Below are 27,295 nucleotides of genomic sequence, written 5' to 3'. Positions count from 1 at the left end.
CCTCACGACGCCAGGACAGCGGAGTCACTCACCACCTTCCGGAGACATTTGAAACACCACCTCTTTAAGGAATACCTGGGTTAGGATCAAGTAATCCTTCTATCCCCCCCCTTATCCCACCCCACCCCCCCAAAAAACAAACAAAAAAAACATTGTAAGTGGTTATCCCACTGGCTATAACGTGAATGCACCAATTTGTAAGTCGCTCTGGATAAGAGCGTCTGCTAAATGACGTAAATGTAAATGTAAATATATATATATATATACAGTGGGGGAAAAAAAGTATTTAGTCAGCCACCAATTGTGCAAGTTCTCCCACTTAAAAAGATGAGAGAGGCCTGTAATTTTCATCATAGGTAAACGTCAACTATGACAGACAAATGAGGAGAAAAATCCAGACAATCACATTGTAGGATTTTTAATGAATTGATTTGCAAATTATGGTGGAAAATAAGTATTTGGTCAATAACAAAAAGTTTCTCAATACTTCGTTATATACCCTTTGTTGGCAATGACACAGGTCAAACGTTTTCTGTAAGTCTTCACAAGGTTTTCACACACTGTTGCTGGTATTTTGGCCCATTCCTCCATGCAGATCTCCTCTAGAGCAGTGATGTTTTGGGGCTGTCGCTGGGCAACACAGACTTTCAACTCCCTCCAAAGATTTTCTATGGGGTTGAGATCTGGAGACTGGCTAGGCCACTCCAGGACCTTGAAATGCTTCTTACAAAGCCACTCCTTCGTTGCCCGGGCGGTGTGTTTGGGATCATTGTCATGCTGAAAGACCCAGCCACATTTCATCTTCAATGCTCCATCTTGCTGATGGAAGGAGGTTTTCACTCAAAATCTCACGATACATGGCCCCATTCATTCTTTCCTTTACACAGATCAGTCGTCCTGGTCCCTTTGCAGAAAAACAGCCCCAAAGCATGATGTTTCCACCCCCATGCTTCACAGTAGGTATGGTGTTCTTTGGATGCAACTCAGCATTCTTTGTCCTCCAAACACTGACGAGTTGAGTTTTTACCAAAAGGTTCTATTTTGGTTTCATCTGACCATATGACATTCTCCCAATCCTCTTCTGGATCATCCAATGGGCACTCTAGCAAACTTCAGACGGGCCTGGACATGTACTGGCTTAAGCAGGGGACACGTCTGCACTGCGGGATTTGAGTCCCTGGCGCGTAGTGTGTTACTGATGGTAGGCTTTGTTACTTTGGTCCCAGCTCTCTGCAGGTCATTCACTAGGTCCCCCCGTGTGGTTCTGGGATTTTTGCTCACCGTTCTTGTGATCATTTTGACCCCCCCGGGGTGAGATCTTGCGTGGAGCCTCAGATCGAGGGAGATTATCAGTGGTCTTGTATGTCTTCCATTTCCTAATAATTGCTCCCACAGTTGATTTCTTCAAACCAAGCTGCTTACCTATTGCAGATTCAGTCTTCCCAGCCTGGTGCAGGTCTACACTTTTGTTTCTGGTGTCCTTTGACAGCTCTTTGGTCTTGGCCATAGTGGAGTTTGGAGTGTGACTGTTTGAGGTTGTGGACAGGTGTCTTTTATACTGATAACAAGTTCAAACAGGTGCCATTAATACAGAGTAACGAGTGGAGGACAGAGGAGCCTCTTAAAGAAGAAGTTACAGGTCTGTAGAGCCAGAAATCTTGCTTGTTTGTAGGTGACCAAATACTTATTTTCCACCATAATTTGCAAATAAATTCATAAAAATCCTACAATGTGATTTTCTGGAGAAAAAAAGTCAATTTGTCTGTCATAGTTGACGTGTACCTATGATGAAAATTACAGGACTCTCTCATCTTTTTAAGTGGGAGAACTTGCACAATTGGTGGCTGACTAAATACTTTTTCCCCCACTGTATATGTATGTACAGTGGGGAGAATAAGGTATTTGATACACTGCTGATTTTGCAGGTTTTCCTACTTACAAAGCATGTAGAGGTCTGTAATTTTTATCATAGGTACACTTCAACTGTGAGAGCGGAATCTAAAACACAAATCCAGAAAATCACATTGTATGATTTTTAAGTAATTAATTTGCATTTATTGCATGACATAAGTATTTGATCACCTACCAACCAGTAAGAATTCCGGCTCTCACAGACCTGTTAGTTTTTCTTTAAGAAGCCCTCCTGTTCTCCACTCATTACCTGTATTAACTGCACCTGTTTGAACTGCGTTACCTGTATAAAAGACACCTGTCCACACACTCAATCAAACAGACTCCAACCTCTCCACAACGGCCAAGACCAGAGAGCTGTGTAAGGACATCAGGGATAAAATTGTAGACCTGCACAAGGCTGGGATGGGCTACAGGACAATAGGCAAGCAGCTTGGTGAGAAGGCAACAACTGTTGGCGCAATTATTAGAAAATGGAAGAAGTTCAAGATGACGGTCAATCACCCTCGGTCTGGGGCTCCATGCAAGATCTCACCTTGTGGGGCATCATTGATCATGAGGAAGGTGAGGGATCAGCCCAGAACTACACGGCAGGACCTGGTCAATGACCTGAAGAGAGCTGGGACCACAGTCTCAAAGAAAACCATTAGTAACACTACGCCGTCATGGATTAAAATCCTGCAGCGCATGCAAGGTCCCCCTGCTCAAGCCAGCGCATGTCCAGGCCCGTCTGAAGTTTGCTAATGACCATCTGGATGATCCAGAGGAGGAATGGGAGAAGGTCATGTGGTCTGATGAGACAAAAATAGAGCTTTTTGGTCTAAACTCCACTCGCCTTGTTTGGAGGAAGAAGAAGGATGAGTACAACCCTAAGAACACCATCCCAACCGTGAAGCATGGAGGTGGAAACATCATTCTTTGGGGTTGCTTTTCTGCAAAGGGGACAGGACGACTGCACAGTATTGAGGGGAGGATGGATGGGTCGTGGTTGGGTCCCTCAGTAAGAGCATTGAAGATGGGTCGTGGCTGGGTCTTCCAGCATGACAATGACCCGAAACACACAGCCAGGGCAACTAAGGAGTGGCTCCGTAAGAAGCATCTCAAGGTCCTGGAGTGGCCTAGCCAGTCTCCAGACCTGAACCCAATAGAAAATCTTTGGAGGGAGCTGAAAGTCTGTATTGCCCAGCAACAGACCCGAAACCTGAAGGATCTGGAGAAGGTCTGTATGGAGGAGTGGGCCAAAATCCCTGCTGCAGTGTGTACAAACCTGGTCAAGACCTACAGGAAACATATGATCTCTGTAATTGCAAACAAAGGTTTCTGTAACAAATATTAAGTTCTGCTTTTCTGATGTATCAAATACTTATGTCATGCAATAAAATGCAAATTAATTACTTAAAAATCATACAATGTGATTTTCTGGATTTTTGTTTTAGAATCCGTCTCTCACAGTTGAAGTGTACCTATGATAAAAATTACAGACCTTTACATGCTTTGTAAGTAGGAAAACCTGCAAAATCGGCAGTGTATCAAATACTTGTTCTCCCCACTGTATGTGTGTATGTATGAATGTATATATGTGTGTGTATATATATATATATATATATATATATATATATATATATATATATATATATATATACAGTGAGGGAAAAAAGTATTTGATCCCCTGCTGATTTTGTACGTTTGCCCACTGACAAAGAAATGATCAGTCTATAATTTTAATGGTAGGTTTATTTGAACAGTGAGAGACAGAATAACAACAAAAAAATCCAGAAAAACGCATGTCAAAAATGTTTTTAATTTATTTGCATTTTAATGAGGGAAATAAGTATTTGACCCCCTCGCAATCAGAAAGATTTCTGGCTCCCAGGTGTCTTTTATACAGGTAACGAGCTGAGATTAGGAGCACACAGATGAATCCAAGCACACAGATGAATCCAAGATGGCGAAGTAGTGCAGTCTTGTTTCTGTCGTGTGTCTGTAAATAGCCTGTAAATACCCAGTTTTTTGTATTTTTCGTACATATTTCCCTATCAGACTTTTCATCCTTCTACAAAATATACTTTCCTGCAACCTGCCTCACTCAATGTGGAACGGATTCTATTATTGACTTACCTTTTATCCAGAATCTAGAATCTCCAGTTGAAACTAGCTAGCCAGCTAACTAGCTACTTGCTATTAGCCACGGCTAGCGGTGTTTCACCCAGAACATAGGATTTTTTTTTTCCGCAGGATTAATTTTAATCACTGGACATTGATCACCGGATATTCGGCCAGTCTGCACAGCGCGTTATCGACCCAGAACATATCAGTTCTTCCGCCGGATTCACTGGACCTCTAACTCCCGGATTCATCGCCACCAGCTGGCTACAACAAAACGGACGCTGTGGTCTGGCTAATCAACCTGAGCTTAGGCCCATCTCCCGGCTATCTACCTCTCTATCAACTGGACGGGGACCACCTAGGATTGACGCGAGCCCCGCCGATCCTACACGACTGGTCTGCCGACGAAATCGTCTGATGTGGTTACGACGTAACCACGAAGATTCCATCCATCTGCTAGCCCTGGCCCGTTAGCACACGCTTACTCACTAAACTGAACTAGCTACTGAACTAGCTACCTTGCTATTGGCCACAGCTGGCGGTGTTTCACCCAGAACATTTGATTTTTTTTTCCCGCGGGATTGGTTTTAATCACTGGACATTGATCGCCGGATATTCGGACAGTCAGCACTGCGCGTTGTCGACCCCAGAACATATCAGTTTTCCGTCGCTACCAGCTGGCTACAACAAAACGGACGTAGCACACGCTAGCCGTGGCCTCTTGCTCACTGGCGCTCACCACCGGACCTTGTGATAACTCAGCTATACAGCTGATATCTGCTGGACTGTTCCTTTTTACGGTACTACATCCTGTTTATGTTTAGCCTCAGCCCAAACATGGTTAGTTTATTGTTGTTTCGGTTATTTCTAATTGTACTATATCACTGTAGACCCCCAGCCTAGCTGAACCTGCCTTGGTTAGCCCCTTTGTCCCTCCACCCATACACTCACAGACCGACTCAATTTATGCCTCTAGAGATACTATCTCTTTCAGTGTTACCCAACGCTTAGGTTTGCCTCCACTTTACTCATGTCCTTCCATATCCTTGTCTGTTCATAATGCCCTGAATCTTTTCTATAACACCCGGAAATCTGCCCCCTTTATTCTATGTACCCAACGCACTAGAAGACCAGTTCTTAAAGCCTTTAGCCGTATCCTTATTCTAGTCCTCCTCCTGTTCCTCTGGTGATGTAGAGGCTAACCCAGGCCCTGTAGCCCCCCAGTATCACTCCTACTCCCCAGGAGCTATCATTTGTTGACTTCTGTAATCGCAAAAGTCTTGGTTTCTTGCACATAAATATCAGAAGTCTACTTCCTAAGTTTGAGTTATTCACTGCGTTAGCACACTCTGCCAACCCTGATGTTCCTAGCAGTGTCTGAATCCTGGCTCAGGAAGGCCACCAAAAATTCTGAAATTTCCATCCCCAACTATAACATTTTCCGTCTAGATAGAACTGCCAAAGGGGGTGGAGTTGCAATCTACTGTAGAGATAGCCTGCAGAGCTCTATCATACTATCCAGGTCTGTGCCCAAACAGTTTGAGCTTCTACTTCTAAAAATCCACCTTTCCAGAAATAAGTCTCTCACTGTTGCCGCTTGCTACAGACCCCCTCAGCCCCCAGCTGTGCCCTGGACACCATATGTGAATTGATTGCCCCCATTTATCCTCTGAGTTTGTACTGCTTGGTGACCTAAATTGGGATATGCTTAATACCCCAGCCATCCTACAATCCAAGCTAGATGCCCTCAACCTCACGCAAATTATCAACGAACCTACCAGGTACAACCCTAAATCCTTAAACATGGGTACCCTCATAGATATCATCCTGACTAATATACCCTCTAAATACACCTCAGCTGTCTTCAACCAGGATCTCAGCGATCACTGCCTTATTGCCTGCGTCCGTAACGGGTCCGCGGTCAAACGACCACCCCTCATCACTGTCAAACGCTCCCTAAAACACTTTAGCGAGGAGGCCTTCCTAATTGACCTGGCCCAGGTATCCTGGATGGATATAGATCTCATTCCGTCAGTAGAGGATGCCTGGTTGTTCCTTAAAAGTAATTTCCTCTCAATCTTAAATAAACATGCCCCATTCAAAAAATACAGAACTAAGAACCGATATAGCCCCTGGTTCTCCTCAGACTTGACTGCCCTTGACCAGCACAAAAACATCCTGTGGCGTACAGCATTAGCATCAAATAGCCCCCGCGATATGCAACTTTTCAGGGAAGTTAGGAACCAATATACACAAGCAGTCAGGAAAGCAAAGGCTAACTTTTTTCAAACAGAAATTTGCATCCTGTAGCACTAACTCCAAAAAGTTTTGGGACACTGTAAAGTCCATGGAGAATAAGAGCACTTCCTCCCAGCTGCCCACTGCACTGAGGCTAGGAAACACTATCACCACCGATAAATCTACAATAATCGAGAATTTCAACAAGCATTTTGCTACAGCTGGCCATGCTTTCCATCTGGCTACCACTAACCCGGCCACCAACTCTGCACCCTCTGCTGCAACTTGCCCATGCCCCCGCTTCTCCTTCACACAAATTCAGACAGTTGATGTTTTGAAAGCGCTGCAAAATCTGGACCCCTACAAATCAGCTGGGCTAGACAATCTGGACCCTTTCTTCCTAAAACTAGCCGCCGAAATTGTCGCAACCCCTATTACTAGTCTGTTCAACCTCTCTTTCATAACGTCTGAGATCCCCAGAGATTGGAAAGCTGCCGCGGTCATCCCCCTCTTCAAAGGGGGTGACACTCTAGATCCAAACTGCTACAGACCTATATCCATCCTGCCCTGCCTTTCGAAAGTATTCGAAAGCCAAGTTAACAAACAGATCATCGACCATTTCGAATACCACCGTACCTTCTCCGCTATGCAATCCGGTTTCCGAGCTGGTCACGGGTGCACTTCAGCCACGCTCAAGGTCCTAAACGATATTATAACCGCGATTGATAATAGACAGTACTGTGCAGCCGTCTTCATCGACCTGGCCAAGGCTTTCGACTCTGTCAACCACCGCATTCTTATTGGCAGACTAAATAGCCTTGGTTTCTCAAATGACTGCCTCGCCTGGTTCACCAACTACTTCTCAGATAGAGTTCAGTGTGTCAAATCGGAGGGCCTGTTGTCTGGACCTATGGCAGTCTCTATGGGGGTGCCACAGGGTTCAATTCTTGGGCCGACACTTTTCTCCGTGTATATCAATGATGTCGCTCTTGCTGCTGGTGACTCTCAGATCCACCTCTACGCAGACGACACCATTTTGTATACATCTGGCCCTTCATTGGACACTGTGTTAACAAACCTCCAAACGAGCTTCAATGCCATACAACAATCCTTCAGTAGCCTTCAACTGCTCTTAAACACTAGTAAAACTAAATGCATGCTTTTCAATCGAACGCTGCTAGCACCCGCCCACCCGACTAGAATCACCACTCTCGACGGGTCTGACCTAGAGTATGTGGACAACTACAAATATCTAGGTGTCTGGTTAGACTGTAAACTCAACTTCCAGACTCACATAAAGAATCTCCAATCCAAAGTTAAATCTAGAATCGGCTTCCTATTTCGCAACAAAGCCTCCTTCACTCATGCTGCCAAACATGCCCTCGTAAAACTGACTATCCTACCGATCCTTGACTTCGCGATGTCATTTACAAAATAGCCTCCAACACTCTACTCAGCAAATTGGATGTAGTCTATCACAGTGCCATCCGTTTTGTCTCCAAAGCCCCATACACTACCCACCACTGTGACCTGTACGCTCTTGTTGGCTGGTCCTCACTACATGTTCGTCGTCAAACCCACTGGCTCCAGGCCATCTATAAATCACTGCTAGGCAAATCCCCGCCTATCTTAGCTCATTGGTCACCATAGCAGCACCCACCCGTAGTCTGCGCTCCAGCAGGTATATCTCACTGGTCATTCCCAAAGCCAACACCTCCTTGGCCGCCATTCCTTCCAGTTCTCTGCTGCCAATGACTGGAACGAATTGCAAAAATCTCTGAAGCTGGAGACTCTTATCTCCCCCAATAACTTTAAGCATCAGTTGTCAGAGCACCTTACCGATCACTGCACCTGTACACAGCCCATCTGAAATTAGCCCACCCAACTACCTCATCCCTATATTGTTATTTAATTTGCTCTTTTTGCACCCCAGTATCTCTATTTGCACATAATCTCTTGCACATCTAGCATTCCAGTGTTAATACTATTGTAATTATTCTGCACTATAGCCCATTTATTGCCTTACCTCCATAACTTGCTACATTTGCACACACTGTATATATATTTTCTGTTGTATTTTCTGACTTTATGTTTTTTCTTTACCCCATATGTAACTCTGTGTTGTTTTTATTGCACTACTTTGCTTTATCTTGGCCAGGTCGCAGTTGTAAATGAGAACCTGTTCTCAACTGGCTTACCTGGTTAAATAAAGGTGAAATAAAATAAAATAAATAAACACTCTTAAAGGGAGTGCTCCTAATCTCACCTTGTTACCTGTATAAAAGACACCTGTCTACAGAAGCAATCAATCAATCAGATTCCAAACTCTCCACCATGGCCAAGACCAAAGAGCTCTCCAAGGATGTCAGGGACAAGATTGTAGAACTACACAAGGCTGGAATGGGCTACAAGACCATCGCCAAGCAGCTTGGTGAGAAGGTGACAACAGTTGGTGCGATTATTCGCAAATGGAAGAAAAACAAAATAACTGTCAATCTCCCTCGGCCTGGGGCTCCATGCAAGATCTCACCTCGTGGAGTTGCAATGATCATGAGAACGGTGAGGAATCAGCCCAGATCTACACGGGAGGATCTTGTCAATGATCTCAAGGCAGCTGGGACCATAGTCACCAAGAAAACAATTGGTAACACACTATGCCGTGAAGGACTGAAATCCTGCAGCGCCCGCAAGGTCCCCCTGCTCAAGAAAGCACATATACATGCCCGTCTGAAGTTTGCCAATGAACATCTGAATGATTCAGAGGAGAACTGGGTGAAAGTGTTGTGGTCAGATGAGACCAAAATCGAGCTCTTTGGCATCAACTCAACTCGCCACGTTTGGAGGAGAAGGAATGCTGCCAATGACCCCAAGAACACCATCCCCACCGTCAAACATGGAGGTGGAAACATTACGCTCGGGGTGTTTTTCTGCTAAGGGGACAGGACAACTTCACCGCATCAAAGGGATGATGGTCGGGGCCATGTACCGTCAAATCTTGGGTGAAAACCTCCTTCCCTCAGCCAGGGCATTGAAAATGGGTCGGGATGGGTATTCCAGCATGACAATGAACCAAAACACACGGCCAAGGCAACAAAGGAATGGCTCAAGAAGAAGCACATTAAGGTCATGGAGGGGCCTAGCCAGTCTCCAGACCTTAATCCCATAGAAAATCTGTGGAGAGAGTTGAAGGTTTGAGTTGCCAAACGTCAGCCTCGAAACCTTAATGACTTGGAGAAGATCTGCAAAGAGGAGTGGAACAAAATCCCTCCTGAGATGTGTGCAAACCTGATGGCCAACTACAAGAAACGTCTGACCTCTGTGATTGCCACCAAGGGTTTTGCCACCAAGTACTAAGTCATGTTTTGCAGAGGGGTCAAATACTTATTTCCCCTCATTAAATGCAAATCAATTCATAAAATTTTTGACATGCGTTTTCTGGATTTTTGTTGTTGTTATTCTGTCTCTCACTGTTCAAATAAACCTACCATTAAAATTATAGACTGATCATGTCCTTTTGTCAGTGGGCAAACGTACAAAATCAGCAGGGGATCAAATACTTTTTTCCCTCACTGTATATATATATATATATATATATATATATATATATATATATATATATATATATATATATATATATATATATATATATATATATAAACATTGGGGATTGGAAGTGATGCAGACAATTAAATTGATGGAAGTTACAATCTATCTAAAATATTAAGCTGATCTACCCCCCAAAAATAAAAAAAATAAAGGTCTCACACCCGTGTCGATGGCATTTAACAACCTGTTCAAGGATTTTAATCTCAATGATATATTCCTACGTCTAGACAATTTCGTTTTTACTCTGCTAGACATAAATCCTACTCCAGATTAGATTATATTCTATTTTACAACATTGCATACTCAGATATTCATAATGCATCGATATGCCCATGTCCACTTTCTGATCATAGCTTAATAATAGTCAAACTAACGATTCCTGATACTCCTGTCAGAGCATCATGCTGGCGTTTCAATATAACATTAATAAAGAACAAATAATTTTGTACTCTATTTGAAAAAGAACTAGTTCATCTAACACAGAATTTTCGGTCTGTTGAAGATGTCCTTGTTCAGCTCAGCATTCAACACCATAGGGCCTTCCAAGCTCATCACTAAGCTAAGGACCCTAGGACTGAACACCTCCCTCTGCAACTGGATCCTGGACTTCCTGACAGGACACCCCCAGGTGGTGAGGGTAGGCAACAACATATCCGCCACGCTGACCCTCAACACGGGGGCCCCTTAAGGATGCGTGCTTAGTCCCCTCCTGTACTCCCTGTTCACCCATGACTGCGTGGCGCGCATGCACTCCAACACCATCATTAAGTTTGCCGACGACACTACGGTGGTAGGCCTGATCACCGATGATGATGAGGCAGCCTATAGGGAGGAGGTAAGAGACCTTGCAGTGTGCCACCAGGACAACAACCTCTCCCTCAACGTCACCAAAACAAATGAGTTGATCTTGGACACAGGAAATGGAGGGCTGAGCACGCCCCCATTCATATCGACAGGGCTGTAATGGAGCGGGTCGAGAACTTCAAGTTCCTCGGTGTCCAGATTACTAAGGATCTATCATGGTCCAAACACACCAACACAGTTGTGAAGAAGGCACGACAACGCCTCTTCCCCCTCAGGATGCTGAAAAGATTTGGCATGGGCCCTCAGATCCTCAAAAAGTTATACAGCTGCACCATTGAGAGCATCTTGACTGGCTGCATCACCACTTGGTATGGCAACTGCTTGGTATACTACCGCAAGGCGCTACAGAGGGTAATGCGGATAGCCCAGTACATCACAGGGTCTGAGCTCCCTGCCATTCAGGACCTCTACACCTGGCGGTGTCAGAGAATTCCCTCAAAATTGTCAAAGACTCCAGCCGCCCAAGTCATAGACTGTTCTCTCTGTTACTGCATGGCAAGCTGTACCGACGCACCAAGTCTGGAACAAACAGCCCGGTTTGTGGGGCTGTTTAAGGTCCTCCGGCGGATAAATTAGGTATCATACCGGCTGCTCCTTCCCCCTCACTACCGTGTCTCACCCACTTTTCATGTGTCTCTCCTCAGGCCGGTGGTTCCCCGGGCACGCCTCCTACGCCCCTGGACATTGACGGGAGTCCGGCGTATGCGGTGAGGGACCTGCTGGACTCCAGGTTCCGTGGGGGACGGCTCCATTACCTGGTGGACTGGGAGGGCTATGGTCCTGAGGAGAGGAGCTGGGTTCCGGCTGGGGACGTTCTGGACCCCAACCTAATTCAGGACTTCCACCATCGCGCCCCTAACCGCCCGCCTCCGCCCCTCGGGGTCGTCCTCCTGGCCGGCGACGTCCAGTTGCTGGAGCCGCGCGTCCGGGGGGGGTACTGTCACGTCTCCTCCCGTTGCTCCCCTCCGGCGCTCTGATTCGCCGGTCTACTGAGCCACCGGTCTGAGCACACCACCTCGGCAACACCGGAATGGAAACCCAACGCACCCTAATCACCTCCAGCGCACCTGCATCTCATCATCACCCCTATTTAGCCCTGGACTGTTCTGTATGATGTTGTGTGTGATTGTTAAGCTTCGTGTCGTTTACTCTATCTTTTTATTTCTCTTTATCATTGTTAAGTAAACCTTGACCTTGTTAATTCCTGCTCTGCGTCCCTGCCTCTTCGATACTCAGTACTCGTCACATGACCCACTGGGAATGTGATGAAAGAAATAAAAGCTGAAATAAATAATTCTCTCTACTATTATTCTGACATTTCACATTCTTCAAATAAAGTGGTGATCCTAACTGACCTAAGACAGGGAATTTTTACTAGGATTAAATGTCAGGAATTGTGAAAAACTGAGTTTAAATGTATTTGGCTAAGGTGTATGTAAACTTCCGACTTCAACTGTACATATCTACCTCAATTACCTCGTAACCCTGCACATCGACTCAGTACTGGTACACCAAGTTATCATTACTCATTGTGTAACTATTATTACTTTTATTATTACGTCTTTTACTTTTCTATTATTTCTCTATTTTCTTTCTCTCTGCATTGTTGGGAAGGGCCGTAGTAAGTATTTCACTGTTAGTCCACACCTGTTGTTTACGAAGCATGTGACAAATAAAATTTGATTAGATTATCCCATGGCCTCTATAAAGGGATTTATCAGGAACTTCTCAGGTTCATTTGCATCTCACCTTAATAAAACCTGAACAATTAACAAACTACAAACATTTTTGGCTAATCCGGAACGAGAACAACAAAAGTCTTATTACTCTGATGACAAAAAATTAAATAATAGATCCAGTCAAGTTAGAACTTAATTCTTTGCTCACACAGGGCATAATTCTTAATTCATCGGACCAGACAAAACTATTATTTTAATGGGGCTAAACCTAGTCATATTTTAGCAATGACACTCAGAAACAGTGATAAATGCTCTAATATTACAGCTATTAAAGCACAGAATGGATTGTTAACTAATCCTTTGGAAATCAATGCAGAGTTTGGTTATTTTTTACTCTATGCTCTATAAATCTGATATTACTTTGGATAAAAATGCCTTAGTGGAATTTCCTTACCTTTCCAACGAAGAATCACAATACCTTGGGGAAACCATTTCATTGGATAAACTTGAAGAGGCACTAACAAAGACCTCTCAAAATGGTCACAGCTTCCAAACTTTCTACAAGCTAGACTATCCATCATTAAGATGAATATTCTTCCCTGAATTAACTTTTTCTCAGCAACGATTCCACTAGCTCCACCTAAGAAATACTGGGACAATATCCACTCTTTAGTCTCTAAATTGGTATGGAAAGGAAATCGACCCAAGTGAATCTATCCACTATGCAGCGTGACAAGGGATATGGTGGGCTTTCTCTGCCTAACTTTACATTTGACTTTTGGCCTTTTGTGTAACACAATACAGAAGTGGCATGCTCAGTCACCAATTTTCCACAATCATTCCCTTCTTTCTGGGGGTATCCCCTTTTCATTCACTCAATGGAAGGATAGGGGTGTTCATGTTTTGGATGATCTATTTAGAGATAAAGGTTTGCAAGGCTTTAATGATCTTAGGGCTATTTCAATTACCTGGTACGTCTTTTTTTATTTTATCTACGTTTTAAGATCAGCAATGTGGGCATATGGTGTCCCTTGGGGCTCATCAGCGTGGTCTCATAGACTAGACGTATCATAGTAAATATAAATCCGACACACTCAAATTAGTACGATATGTTATATTTGGTATGGTTACATAAGAGAGATGGTTATTCAAGGCAAAAACGAAAGTAGGGTGGTTGGTCGGGGTGGATGGGTCGGCATATAATCTTTAGCATTTGTGCTAATTAGCAACTTTTCTAATACTTACTACTTTTAAACTATTTTGCAACTACTTAGCATGTTATCTAACCCTTCCCCGTTCCCTAACCTTAACCATTTTAGCTAACCCTTCCCCTAACCCTTTAACCTAGCTCCTAAACTTAACCCTAACTTCTAGCCTCAGCTAATGTTAGCCAGCTAGCTAACGTTAGCCATCTAGCCACAAAGCTAGAATTTGTAACATATCATACATTTTGCAAATTGTTACATATACTACTTTAGAAAATTCATAACATATACTACGTTTTTGCAAATTCGTAACATATAATCACGAATTGTAATTACGAAATGGGTGAAGGACATTCACAAATTAATACATACCATACGAAACGTAACATATCATACTAAATGGCTTGTCTCAGATTTATGTACAGAATAATATGAAATGCTCTGAGACCAGGTTGGGCTCATCCCTCCCACAACATTAACTACTTAGAATATTAGATAGACATGGTAACTTAAAGGGTTTGGTTACTTATCTGTAAACTGTTATTAGTTGCAACTTAGAAATCAGTACCAGTTAAGAATCAATGGATAATAGAACTATCTACTGTTGATGATGATATTTTCTGTCTCATGTGCAAAAGTGTACCCTGATGATTTTATCACAATTGCTTGATTTTGTATTTAATTTCAATGAGATCAGGTTGGGTGGGTTGGGGTGGTCGCCAGGAGGGGTTGGGGGGTGGGATGATGCAGCTCGGGTGGGCGATATATGTGTGTATAGGATATGTGGTCTATTCTAATTGTATTTGCCTACTGCATAACCATTCCTGCTTCTTTTTGTTATTGTCTTGAAAATAAATAAAAAGTTGATCACAAAAAATAAGGAAATAGTGAGTAAATTACATTTTAGTCATATTTAGCAGATGCTCTTATCCAGAGCGACTTACAGGAGCAATTAGGGTTAAGTGCCTTACTCAAGGGCACATCGACAGATTTTTCACCTAGTCGGCTCAGGGATTAGAACCAGCAACCCTTCGGTTACTGGCACAACACTCTTAATCACTAAGCTACCTGCCGCCCCAGGTGATGACATAGTTCCATCCATATGTGATTTATAGACCTCGAGTTTGAGTTTATTGTTATAGGAACAGTGCACATTAATCAACGTTTCAGTAAAAGTGCCGGTTTTAGCCAGCTGGCTAATTTTCAACCACAGTCCCTGTAAATTCAACCATGATGTAGGTGTCCCTCCATCACCCTGGCTACAGCTGTCAGCTACTTACAACCCTATACTGACACCTGGTGGTCAAAATCTCAGGAGACTGACATAAACAAAAACTGACAAACATGTAGTAAAAATGGTCAAAGAATTGTCCAGAAGGTTTGGCGCCTATAGTTTGATCCACTATTGCCTTGAATAATACTAGTTTAACTCACTCAGATTTCACTTTAAAGACACTCCGATTTCATTGGACAAGTCAAGGACAATTCAAGGACAAATCATGTTTTAATTGCCTTCTAACAAGGTTCTCACCTCCACAGTGGATGGTTGCCACAGCGATGGATGTAATCCAGGAGGTTCCTGTTGCTGTGGTCTCAAAGTAGCCGTGGATCTCCACGTAGAACACTCCGAAGGCCTTGATCACCCCAAAGGTCAGCCCAAACACCAGGAAGCAGGCCAGCAGGATGAACCATCCGTAGCCTCCATCAGGGGGGCCCACCGTAAGCTGCTGCCGCTCCCGCACAGCCCCACTCTTCACTGGGGAGTCCATCTCCAACCTTAGGCTGACAGGCTCTTCTCAAGTATCTATGGTAAGATACCGTAATAGATAAGATAATACCAATATGTTCTTATATCTGCTACACTTAGCCCATCCCATTTAAACAGGTGTTGTTGTAACTCAAGTTACATCCATATGACAGTGATCTCAGTGCTATTACATGGGTAACTTGACCTTAGTTTAAGACTTGAATTAATCATTACCACACCTTACAATGTCCATTTTGTGGAATTATCAGTCTTGTTGTTAAAGCTCCTCACAGTCATGCTGATTCCCACGTAAAAATAGCCTTTGAGTGACCAAAACATCACCCATAATATTTTGTGTAATTTTTCTCTCATGTTAAACTATCCGGAAGTCTGAAAAGAGTGGGCTGGGGAGCAAATAGGCTGAATTGGTGGGAAGCTCTACTTTTACTGACAGTTCTTTCAATTGCCTATGTCAAGCAATGTGTGCTCGATGTTGCAGTAAGATCGCCTCAAGCAAATTTGCTGATACACAAAGAACTCAAACAAATTGAAATTGCAACATCCAGTCCTGTCATACATCACATCATGGTTTCACTGTTCACGACCTTTAAGTAATCTACACCAGAGTACAACAGATTTGTGAAGTGCTGTCTTCAACACAGCATTATTATTACCATCTGAAATAGTTGCCAGCTTCGCTGAACTCCAGGATATTGCCAGAACTTCATCTAAATAGCTGAAATATTACATTGTAATTTTTTTTATTGGTGCAACAGATGTTATGAGATAACAAGTCTCTGACCTGCCGTTACCAAAAATGGTACAGTATGAGAGCTGCTATATGAGTGGTTTACCTGTCATAGTGGTCTGATGAGTGGTTGGCTCAGTCAGTCAGTCCTGGTTGGCAGCAGTTACCTGTCAGGGTGACCAGCACAGACACCACATTAACTCTCCTCCAGGATACAAAGGTCAAAGGGGGGGGGTTGTGCAATACCTCATTCTACAAGGAGTGGGACTAATATAGTTAATGAACATAGTTGAGCATGCACAGATCATCTGCAGAGGACTTCATATAAAGTAGTGGCAACTTTGCATTATAAAAGGAATAAGGGGTTTATAAGGCCAGTGTGACCATTACTTTTTAACCAGCCTTTCACTCTGCTGCCTAATACTAGTCAAAATGAGTCCAATGCTGGTCATTATATACAGTTGAAGTCGGAAGTTTACATACACCTTAGCCAAATACATTTAAACTCAGTTTTTCACAATTCCTGACATTTAATCTTAGTAAAAATTCCCTGCCTTAGGTCAGATAGGATCACCACTTTATTTTAAGAATGTGAAATGTCAGAATAATAGTAGAGAGAATTTTTTATTTCAGCTTTAATTTCTTTCATCACATTCCCAGTGGGTCAGAAGTTTACATACACCCAATTAGTATTTGGTATCATTGCCTTTAAATTGTTTAACTTGGGTCAAATGTTTTGGGTAGCCTTCCACAAGCTTCCCACAATAAGTTGGGTGAATCTTGGCCCATTCCTCCTGACAGAGCTGGTGTAACTGAGTCAGGTTTGTAGGCCTCCTTGCTCGCACACGCTTTTTCAGTTCTGCCCACAAATATTCTATAGGATTGAGGTCAGGGCTTTGTGATGGCCACTCCAATACCTTGACATTGTTGTCCTTAAGCCATTTTGCCACAACTTTGGAAGTATGCTTGGGGTCATTGTCCATTTGGAAGACCCATTTGCGACCAAGCTTTAACTTCCTGACTGATATCTTGAGATGTTGCGTCAATGTATCCACATCATTTTCCTTCCTCAGGATGCCATCTATTTTGTGAAGTGCACCAGTCCCTCCTGCAGCAAAGCACCCCCACAGCATGATGCTGCCACCCCCGTGCTTCACAGTTGGGATGGTGTTCTTCGGCTTGCAAGTAACCCCCTTTTTCCTCCAAACATAACGATGGTCATTATGGCCAAACAGTTCTATTTTTGTTTCATCAGACCAGAGGACATTTCTCCAAAAGTACAATCTTTGTCCCCATGTGCAGTTGCAAACCGTAGTCTGGCTTTTTTTATGGCGGTTTTGGAGCAGTGGCTTCTTCCTTGCTGAGCGGCCTTTCAGGTTATGTCGATATGTCGTTTTACTGTGGATATAGATACTTTTGTACCTGTTTCCTCCAGCATCTTCACAAGGTCCTTTGCTCTTGTTCTGGGATTGATTTGCACTTTTCGCACCAAAGTACGTTCATCTGTAGGAGACAGAACGCATCTCCTTCCTGAGCAGTATGATGGCTGCATGGTCCCATGGTGTTTATACTTGCGTACTATTGTTTGTACAGATGAACGTGGTACCTTCAGGCGTTTGGAAATTGCTCCTAAGGATGAACCAGACTTGTGAAGGTCCACAATTTTTTCTGAGGTCTTTGCTGATTTCTTTTGATTTTCCCATGATGTCAAGCAAAGAGGCATTGAGTTTGAAGGTAGGCCTTGAAATCCATCCACAGGTACACCTCCAATTGACTCAAATAATGTCAATTAGCCTATCAGAAGCTTCTAAAGCCATGACATCATTTTCTGGAATTTTCCAAGCTGTTTAAAGGCATAGTCAACTTAGTGTATGTAAACGTCTGACCCACTGGAATTGTGATACAGTGAATTATAAGTGAAATAATCTGTAAACCATTGTTGGAAAAATTACTTGTGTCATGCACAAAGTAGATGTCCTAACCGACTTGCCAAAACTATAGTTTGTTAACAAGAAATTTGTGGAGTGGTTGAAAAACGAGTTTTAATGACTCCAACCTAATTGTATGTAAACTTCCAACTTCAACTGTACATGTATATGTGTATCAGTATGGGCAAATGATATTGTCATCCTCAGGTTCATACAAACTTGGCAGAGATACATGTTATGATCACAGGTTCATTGTTGCTAGCTTGGCCACATGTAGACTGCCAAAGTACCAAAGTGCAATGCAATATGTTAATATACTGTCTCAAGGTTGTTGATTGGTCTCATTTTGCATTCCTGTTAAGTAATTTTGTTGTATTTCTATGGGTAGAGTGTTGTTCTATGTTTTCATAACTTTTGCATACTACTCAGTTATTCAACCCATTGATTCCAAAGGGGTTGTATCACAGGTTGATGATTACAAAACCAGGGCCTCTTTCACAAGCACTGGTCATGTCCCTACGCATGGTAACTGTAACCTCATGTAACTCAGCCACACATGAGGACTCTCATAACCAGGCCAGACATATTCAACCCATTCCTAGCATACCTTTGTGTAAGGACACTTGCATGCATAAGTCTGTGCCTTCAGATTTTTTTACTCTGTAACCCTGTTTGCGCCAGAGGGAAAGAGGTCATCTCTCCTCTGATAATATGCCGTTCTACTGTAAGCTAAAAGAACAATAGAGACTGAGTTACTGGGAGCACTGACTGTACAGTTGTGAGACCAGCTATATTTAATTACAGATTAGACCCTAGGGGTTTACCTGTACCTCAGAGTGGGACTGTGAGGTGGTGTGGTGGGAAGGAAGGCCCCATCTGGCCCCAAGAAAACATACAGCTTTGACTTGGATGAGAAAGTTAGTATTTTCAGTATTGATTTATGAAGCTTTTGCTGCATAGTTTGTTTGTGTCAAACTTTGCTATGTTCCACTGTCTCACATATTTTACTTAACTCACTGAGCCAGACTAGTTCTAAAATAGCATCATTTCTCACTCCAAGGGATTCTGGTAACACAATGTTTTATGTAGTGTTATAATTTGTTATGAGGGATTTCGATAGTCTCCTCCAAATTCTTGTAAAAGTCATTCTGGAATCTCCTCTGTTTGGGGTTTAAAGCTTAGAATGAAAAAATTAATAAATCTGCTTTATCCAAAGCTGCATCCCCAGTTGGATATTAATTTAGAAAGGAACAGATCCCGCCGCCTGTATTATGGCAACATATCTTCACATATTACATAATATTACACAAGATTTCTTGTAAGCGAAAGTCTGTGTGGCTTCATAGTAATAGCTTTTGCAGAAAAGCTTGTTTTGTAATGGTGATGGACAGTAAATAATACATCTCAACTGCTGGTCAGTATGCTAAAAGGTTGATAGTGGTGAAAAGTTATTGAATTATACATATATGGTGGGGATACATCTTCTGAATCATACAGTAGATTGATAGTGGTCATATACAGGACGACCCCTAAATAATGGATCCATTTTGGTGAAACCCAGGACCTCCTGGTGAATATGGGGAGGAGAGGCAATATACTGTACTACAGGACCGGTGGTGGTGTCTGGTTGTTTGTATGTGTGCTACTGGGGAGCTCTGTGTCTTATTCCCCTACAGTGTTCAATATTGTGAACTGCTGGTTGATTCTGTATCCAGATACCGTGTGATGGTGATGCTGCTGGTGTTCTGCTCTCATGGGATCAAATGTAATGCATGTTTTAGCACTGAGTGTTACTGCAAGATCACACTTGGTCATATGTTGTTTTTGCTTAGGATAATATCAGCAGTCTTCTATGAACTTTGTCGTTGAATCAGCAGAGCAAACTTGTATGCTATTACATTATTCATACATATCTGTTTGGGTTTGCTTAGTCAGCTCTGCTCACTAAGAGCCTTATTCAATCATTAATCTACACATTCATTACTACACTCTTAGACAAAAAAGGTGCTATCTAGTACCTAAAAGACTTATTCAGCTGTCCCCATAGGAGAACCCTTTAAAGAACCCTTTTTAGTTTTGGTTCCAGGTAGAACTCTTTTGGGTTCCATGTAGAACAGAGGAGGCTGGTGGGAGGAGCTATAGGAGGACAGGCTCATTGTAATGGCTGGAATGGAATACATTAAACAGAGTCAAACATGTGGTTTCCATATGTTTGATGTGTTTGATACCGTTCCATTTATTCCATTCCAGCCATTACAATGAGCCTGTCCTTCTATAGCTCCTCCCACCAGCCTCCTCTGATGTAGAACCCTTACCACAGAGGGTTCTACCTGGAACCAAAAAGGGTTATACTATGGGGACAGCCGAAGAACCCTTTGGAACCCTTTTTTGGAACCCTTTTTTCTAAGAGTGTATAGATTACTACAGCGCACAAGAGGGATCATGTTTTTGACACCCGAAACCCTCTAAGCATGTTTGATTAAATGGATGTAATTTGTCTCCTGTGCACAAGTCCATATCACTCAGCTTCCTTCTCCCAATGTATACTATTGTTGGTTTAAATTTTAGAGTACGGTACTGTATCACACTTTGGCTCTTACTCTGCTCCTTTGCCTAGTGTGTCACAGGAATAGCTGTGGCATTGTAACACAGTAAGTGTCTGTTTTTGTGGGAACACAGCAATTGCCATCAATGTCCAACCTCCAGCCAATCAATGAGGAAACCTTGAACATGGGCTAATGAAAGAAGGTCATGATAACAGAACAATGAGGTGTTAATGACGCCGGGATTATTCCACGATCCACAATCCCTGATTAGCTCTCAAATTGGATTCAGTCCCGTGTTTACATTGAAAAATCAGGCCAAATGTGTAATTGAAAAATCGCATCTGATAATTACCCTTCATTATTGGAACACACAGATTTGGACAGCAGGGTGTTTCTTCCCATCCCATCAGTTACAGTGGGCAGTCAATGTGTTTGTGATGACCGTGTCCTTGTGCTTACAGTCTGATCTGCACATCCATCCGAGCCCCACCTCCTTCACTTCCTCCTCCATAATGTCTAAGTCAATGCCCTGATCAATCAGGAAGGTCCCATGGCATGCCGATGCCTGTTTAATAATCAGAGCACACACAGCAGCCAGATATTTCTGCTCTGCTTCGTCTAACCCCCAGTGTGTTCACAGATCAGTTTTGTTTTTTAGCTAAATTTGAATTATTCCACCCAGCCAACGAAGAGAAGACTTGCAGCGCTCGGGGCTGCTGACAGCGCTGTCAGAAATACTGCTGACTCAGGCATCTTCAGGGAAGACTTGGATTGAGGTGCTGGAAATGGATTTGACCTTTATGCAGTTAACCATTAATCCATGGAGCAGCTTTGACCGTGCCCTCCGAGGGGGAGGTGGACAAGGAGAGCAGCCATGCGTCACAACCTTGACCCGTAACTCATTGTAAAGTGAAATGGTAAAACTAACGCCTCTGTCTGTCCTGTCATAACTTATCTTTTATCCGCTCCGAATGAGAATGAGCTGGATATTCTGGGGCGTCCTCGTCTGCCAGCCCATTATACCAAAAAGCACAGGTTTCTTCCGGTTTATCGAGGTGGTTCTACTGTTAGATGCTGTGTAGGAGAACCAGAAGCACAGCCAAACGTGAAAACCTGTCAGGGTCATGTAACGGTCGTCTGTACCTGATCTAAGGGCTTTCCCTATTATCATGCTGGACCAGACAGATGCTGTTGGACTGGTAATACTCTAACAGACAATGCTTTACAGTGCAAGATTATACAAATACAAATATACATGTATATCAGATCCATTCTCCATGTGTTTATACTCTAAAAAATAAGAGGTATCTAAGTGACTCCTATTCATCTAATCAGAAATATAGAAACATTTCAATTTCGAAAGAATTTATGATGTGCCTTTGACAAAAAAGAAAGGATTATCCAGCTGCTGTTGATGAGGAGTCTAAATGTGGATCTCCCTTCTCTGTTGGGTGAGCACACAGACACTGGGGGATTGTCTTGCTTTGCCCCTACTGTGTTGTCTATTTTAGTTTTCAAGATTACATCTGTCCTTACATAACATAAAGCCATGGTGGGTTAACAAAGTCTGCGATTGTAGCCTAAACTATGCATCACCGTAAGATTCTATGATGATCTTTCCACCCCCACCTAAAGTTAATTAGCACTCTCTTTGGCTCACAGATACAGTGGGCACACAGGGGATTTTGATGGGTTGTGTGTGTGTGTCTGTTGCTGGTAACCACAGGTGCTCAGCTCTTGGTGACCATGGTGACAGTTGCCATTTCTTGAATCTGTTGCAGGATTTCCATTCAAACATGTCGAAGAGCATCAGGGTAGGTGGTCACAACTCACTTTCATCAGTTGAGATAACATTCATGCACATTCAAATACAAACTGTGTCAACTTTGGGGAAAATATACTGTACATGGTTATTCAGTTATTAATCTAACCAAGAAACAAAACATTCATTTTGAGGCAGAAAATCTATATTTGAAATCTCATGGTAAGGAATTTGGGACTAGATTAGAGTCTAATTCACACTGTGTACATGTTAAGGACAATGAGTCTTACCTGTAGATGCTCACCCTTGCCCTCCAGGTGTAACCTCAAGAGTTGTCCTCCCACTAAGTGTCCTGATGGTAGTAGAGCATTTACAGGTAAACAGCAGAGGGGTTGGGCAGGAGCCTAATGATGGTGGCTCAGGTAGGGTAAAGTCTGTGGGGACTCTACTCTGAGTTCATTAACATTTATCTTCCCTCTAAGGCCGGGATTCAATCCGATCGCGCTTTGTCAGGGATGCACATTTTAAAGGCAATGTTTCTGTGATTGCGGAGAGCGTATTCACAGTAAGTACTGCATATGTCGGCTCAATAGAAAATTACCTTTATTTCAAGCACACAATAAGGTGGATCTACTGATGATCAGATTAAATCCTGGCTTACACAAAAATGTTGGTCGGAACCGGTCCAGAACCGCTTAAAGTCCCCTAAATAGGGGACTTAAAGTTTAAGCCTCATTTTGGGCGCTATGAATTTAATCCCGGCATTGTCCATAATCACCAAATTTGGCCAGGAGTTGTGGTTGTGGCCTCTGGGCCCATATCAGGTAGAGCATGGCGTTTGCAACGCAAGGTTGTGGGTTCAATTCCTACGGGGGCCAGTATAATTTTTTTTATTTTTTTAAATGTATGCACTCACTAACTGTAAGTCGCTGGATAAGAGCGTCTGCTAAATGACTAAAATGTAAATGTAAAAATTATGATTATAACTCACTGTTGACTGGGCTTTAGATGAGCCATGTTACTCCTTAGGGCTCGATTCTATCCATATTACGGAAGTTCTGCGCTATAGCACGATTGAAATTTAAAGGCAATGTTGACGCATTACGCGGTCTTCATGGTAAACGCTGCATAGGGTAGTTCGGGGCAACTAGCCCTTAAGCAAAATGTCTAATTGCTGACACAAAACAGCAAAGTTTAGATTATGGACATGCTTAGGCTTTTTCCACATTTTGTTGTGTTACAACCTGAATTGAAAATTGATTAAATATAGATTTTCTGTCACAGGCCTACACAAACCCCATAATGTCAAAGTGGAATTATGTTTAACAAATTAATAAGAAATAAATAGCTGAAATGTCTTGACTCAATAAGAATTCAACCCCTTTGTTATGGCAAGCCTAAATAAGTTCAGGAGTAAAAAAGTGCTTAACAAGTAACATAATAAGTTGCATGGACTCAATCTGTGTGCAATAACAGTGCTTAACATTATTTTTTAATGACTACCTCATCTCTGTAACCCACACATACAATTATCTGTAAGGTCCCTCAGTCGAGCAGTGCATTTCAAACACAGATTCAACCACAAGGACCAGGGGAGGTTTTCCAATGCCTGCAATGAAGGCACGTCATTGGTAGATGGCAAAATAAAAAAGCAGACATTGAATATCCCTTTGCGCACAGTGAAGTTATTAATTACACTATCAATACACCCAGTCATTACAAAGATACAGGTGTCCTTCCTAACTCAGTTACCGGAGAGGAAGAAAACCTCTCAGGGATTTCACCATGAGGCAAATGGTGACTTTAAAACAGTTACAGAGTTTAATTGCTGTCATAGGAGAAAACTGAGGATGGATCAACAACATTGTAGTTATGCAACAATACTAACCTAATTGACAGAGTGGAAAGAAGGAAGCCAGTACAAAATACATATATTCCAAAAAATGCATCCTGTTTGCAACAAGGCACTAAAGTAATACTGCAAAGAATGTGGAAAAGCAATTAACTCTTTGTCCTGAATACAAATGGTTAGGTTTGGGGAAAATCCATTACAACACATTGCTGAGTACCACTCTCCATATTCCAAGCATAGTGGTGGCTGCATCATGTTATGGGTATGCTTGTAATCGTTAAGGACTTGTGAGTTTTTCAGGATAAAAAATAAACGGAATGGAGCTAAGCACAGACAAAATCCTAGAGGAAAACCTGGTTCAGTCTGCTTTCCACCAGACACTGGGAGATGAATTCACCTTTCAGCAGGGTAACCTAAAACACAAGGCCAAATGTACACTGGAGTTGCTTACCAAGAAGACAGTGAATGTTCCTGAGTGGCCGAGTACAGTTTTGACTTAGATCTACTACAAATCTATGGCAAGACCTGAAAATGTTTGTCCAGCAATGATCAATAAACAATTTGATAGAGCTTGAAGAATTTTGAAAATAATAATCCAGGTGTGGAAAAATCTTAGAGATTTACCCAGAAAGACTCACAGCTGTAATCACTTGCAAAAGTGCTTCTACAAAGTACTGACTTAGGGGTGTGAATATTTATGTAAATGAGATATTATTTTCTTTCATTTTCAATAAGTTTGCAAACATTTCTAAAAACATGTTTTTACTTTGTCATTATGGAGTAGTGTGTGTCGATGTGGGAGAAAATACATATATTTAATCCATTTTGAATTCAGGCTGTAAGACACCAAATGTGGAATAAGTCAAGGGGGATGAATACTTTCTGAAGGCACTGTAGATCTAACTTCAAATCAAATCAAAGTTTATTTGTCACGTACACAGTTTAGCAGATGTTATAGTGGGTCTAGCAAAATGCTTGTGTAACCAGTTCCAAACAGTGTAGTAAAATGTCAAACAAGTACGCAAATAAAAATAATCAAAACTAGAAACAAGTAATCAAGAATGTAGAACGAATCCAATTGACAACACAAATAACAATGTATCAGTAATCTAAATGCAATCTATGCGTGTATACACCAACAAGGTATACTAAGAATTGTATGCACAGCAGTAGATGCCTTACAGAGAGCTATGTCAATAATCTAGTACATAATGATGTTTGTGTATACACAGTGTAAAAAAATTGCAATGAACAGTAGTAGATATATTAGAATGAGCTAAGTGAAGAATACAGTTTATGAATACGCTGTGTGAAAAACAGAATAAAAGTAACGGGATGTGCAGTGTTTAATGTCTCTATATACATGGGACAACAGCGTTGGCTGCTTCATTAGATTATATGTATACACTACCAGTCAAAAGTTTGGACACACCACTCATTCAAGTGTTTTTTCTTTACTTTTTTTACAATTTTTTACATTGTACAATAATAGTGAAGACATCAAACCTATGAAATAACACATATGAAATCATGTAGTAACCAATAAAGTGTTAAACAAACAAAATGTATTTTATATTTGAGATTATTCAAATAGCCACCCTTTGCCTTGATGACAGTGTTTGCACACTCTTGGCATTCTCTCAACCAGCTTCATGAGGTAGTCACCTGAATGCATTTCAATTAACAAGTTTAACTTCTTAAAAGTTAATTTGTCGAATTTCTTTCCTTCTTAATGCGTTTAAGCCAATCAGTTGTGTTGTGACAAGGTAGGGGGTATACAGAAAATAGTGCTGTTTGGTAAAAGACCAAGTCCATATTATGGCAAGAACAGCTCAAATAATCAAAGAGAAACAACAGTCCATCATTACTTTAAGACATGAAGGTCAGTCAATACTAAAATGTCAAGAACCTTGAAAGTTTCTTCAAGTGCAGTCGCAAAAACCATCAAGCACTATGATGAAACTGGCTCTCATGAGGACCACCACAGGAATGGAAGACTCCAGAGTTACCTCTGCTGCAGAGGATAAGTTCATTAGAGTTACCAGCCTCAGAAAATGCAGCCCAAATAAATGCTTCCTACAGAGTTCAAGTAACAGACACATTTCAACATCAACTGTTCAGAGGGGACTGTGGAATCGGGCCTTCATGGTCGAATTGCTGCAAAGAAACCACTACTAAAGGACACCAATAAGAAGAAGAGACCTGCTTGGGCCAAGAAACACGAGCGTTGGACATTAGACCGGTGGAAATCTGTCTTTTGGTCTGGAGTCCAAACTGGAGATTTTTGGTTCCAACCGCCGTGTCTTTGTGAGATGCGATGTGGGTGAACGGATGATCTCCGCATGTGTATTTCCCACCCTAAGGCATGGAGGAGGTGGTGTTATGGTGGGGGGGGGTGCTTTGCTGGTGACACTGTCTGTGATTTATTTAGAATTCAAGGCACACTTAACCAGCATGGCTACCACAGCATTCTGCAGCGATACGCCTTCCCATCTGGTTTGATCTTTGTGGGACTATCATTTGATTTTCAACAGGACAATGACCCAACACACCTCCAGGCTGTGTAAGGGCTATTTTACCAAGAAGGAGAGTGATGGAGTGCTGCATCAGATGACCTGGCCTCCACAATCCCCTGACCTCAACCCAATTGAGATGGTTTGGGGATGAGTTGGACCGCAGAGTGAAGGAAAAGCAGCCAACAAGTGCTCAGCATATGTGGGAACTCCTTCAAGACTGTTGGAAAAGCAAAGCTGTCATCAAGGCAAAGTGTGGCTATTTGAAGAATCTCCAAATATAAAATATATTTTTATTTGTTTAACACTTTATTGGTTACTACATGATTCCATATGTGTTATTTCATAGTTTTGATGTCTTCACTATTATTCTACAATGTAGAAAAATAGTTAAAACAAAGAAAAGCTCTGGAATGAGTAGGTGTGTCCAAACATTTGACTGGTACTGTAAGTAACTTTTTCTAAATGAGGAAATATTAGATAAACTTACCTCAGAATCAAGTTTTGTTGAGTGAATATTGGTGATATAAAGTGGTTTCTGTGAGAATTACGATGGGGTGCAGGGGGGAGCATGTTAACCCGGGGGCTAG

General features: G+C 42.2%; 1 protein-coding gene across 1 annotated transcript in view; it reads right to left on the bottom strand.

The window, feature by feature from the left end:
* LOC121531326 (monocarboxylate transporter 2) overlaps nt 1–22,675 on the bottom strand; it is a 36,602-nt gene extending 13,927 nt beyond the window's left edge. The window contains 3 exon segments of the mRNA XM_041836556.2: nt 15,141–15,413; nt 16,211–16,271; nt 22,631–22,675. Of these exon segments, the coding sequence (XP_041692490.1) occupies nt 15,141–15,378 (238 nt within the window). The 5' untranslated portion in view covers nt 15,379–15,413; nt 16,211–16,271; nt 22,631–22,675.
* Between the last annotated feature and the right edge of the window lie 4,620 nt (nt 22,676–27,295).

The sequence above is a fragment of the Coregonus clupeaformis genome, unplaced genomic scaffold (genome assembly GCF_020615455.1).
Source record: "Coregonus clupeaformis isolate EN_2021a unplaced genomic scaffold, ASM2061545v1 scaf1390, whole genome shotgun sequence".
Lineage (NCBI taxonomy): Eukaryota > Metazoa > Chordata > Actinopteri > Salmoniformes > Salmonidae > Coregonus > Coregonus clupeaformis.
The sequence above is the reverse complement of the archived record's forward strand: the minus strand, read 5'-3'. Positions and strand labels throughout refer to the sequence as shown.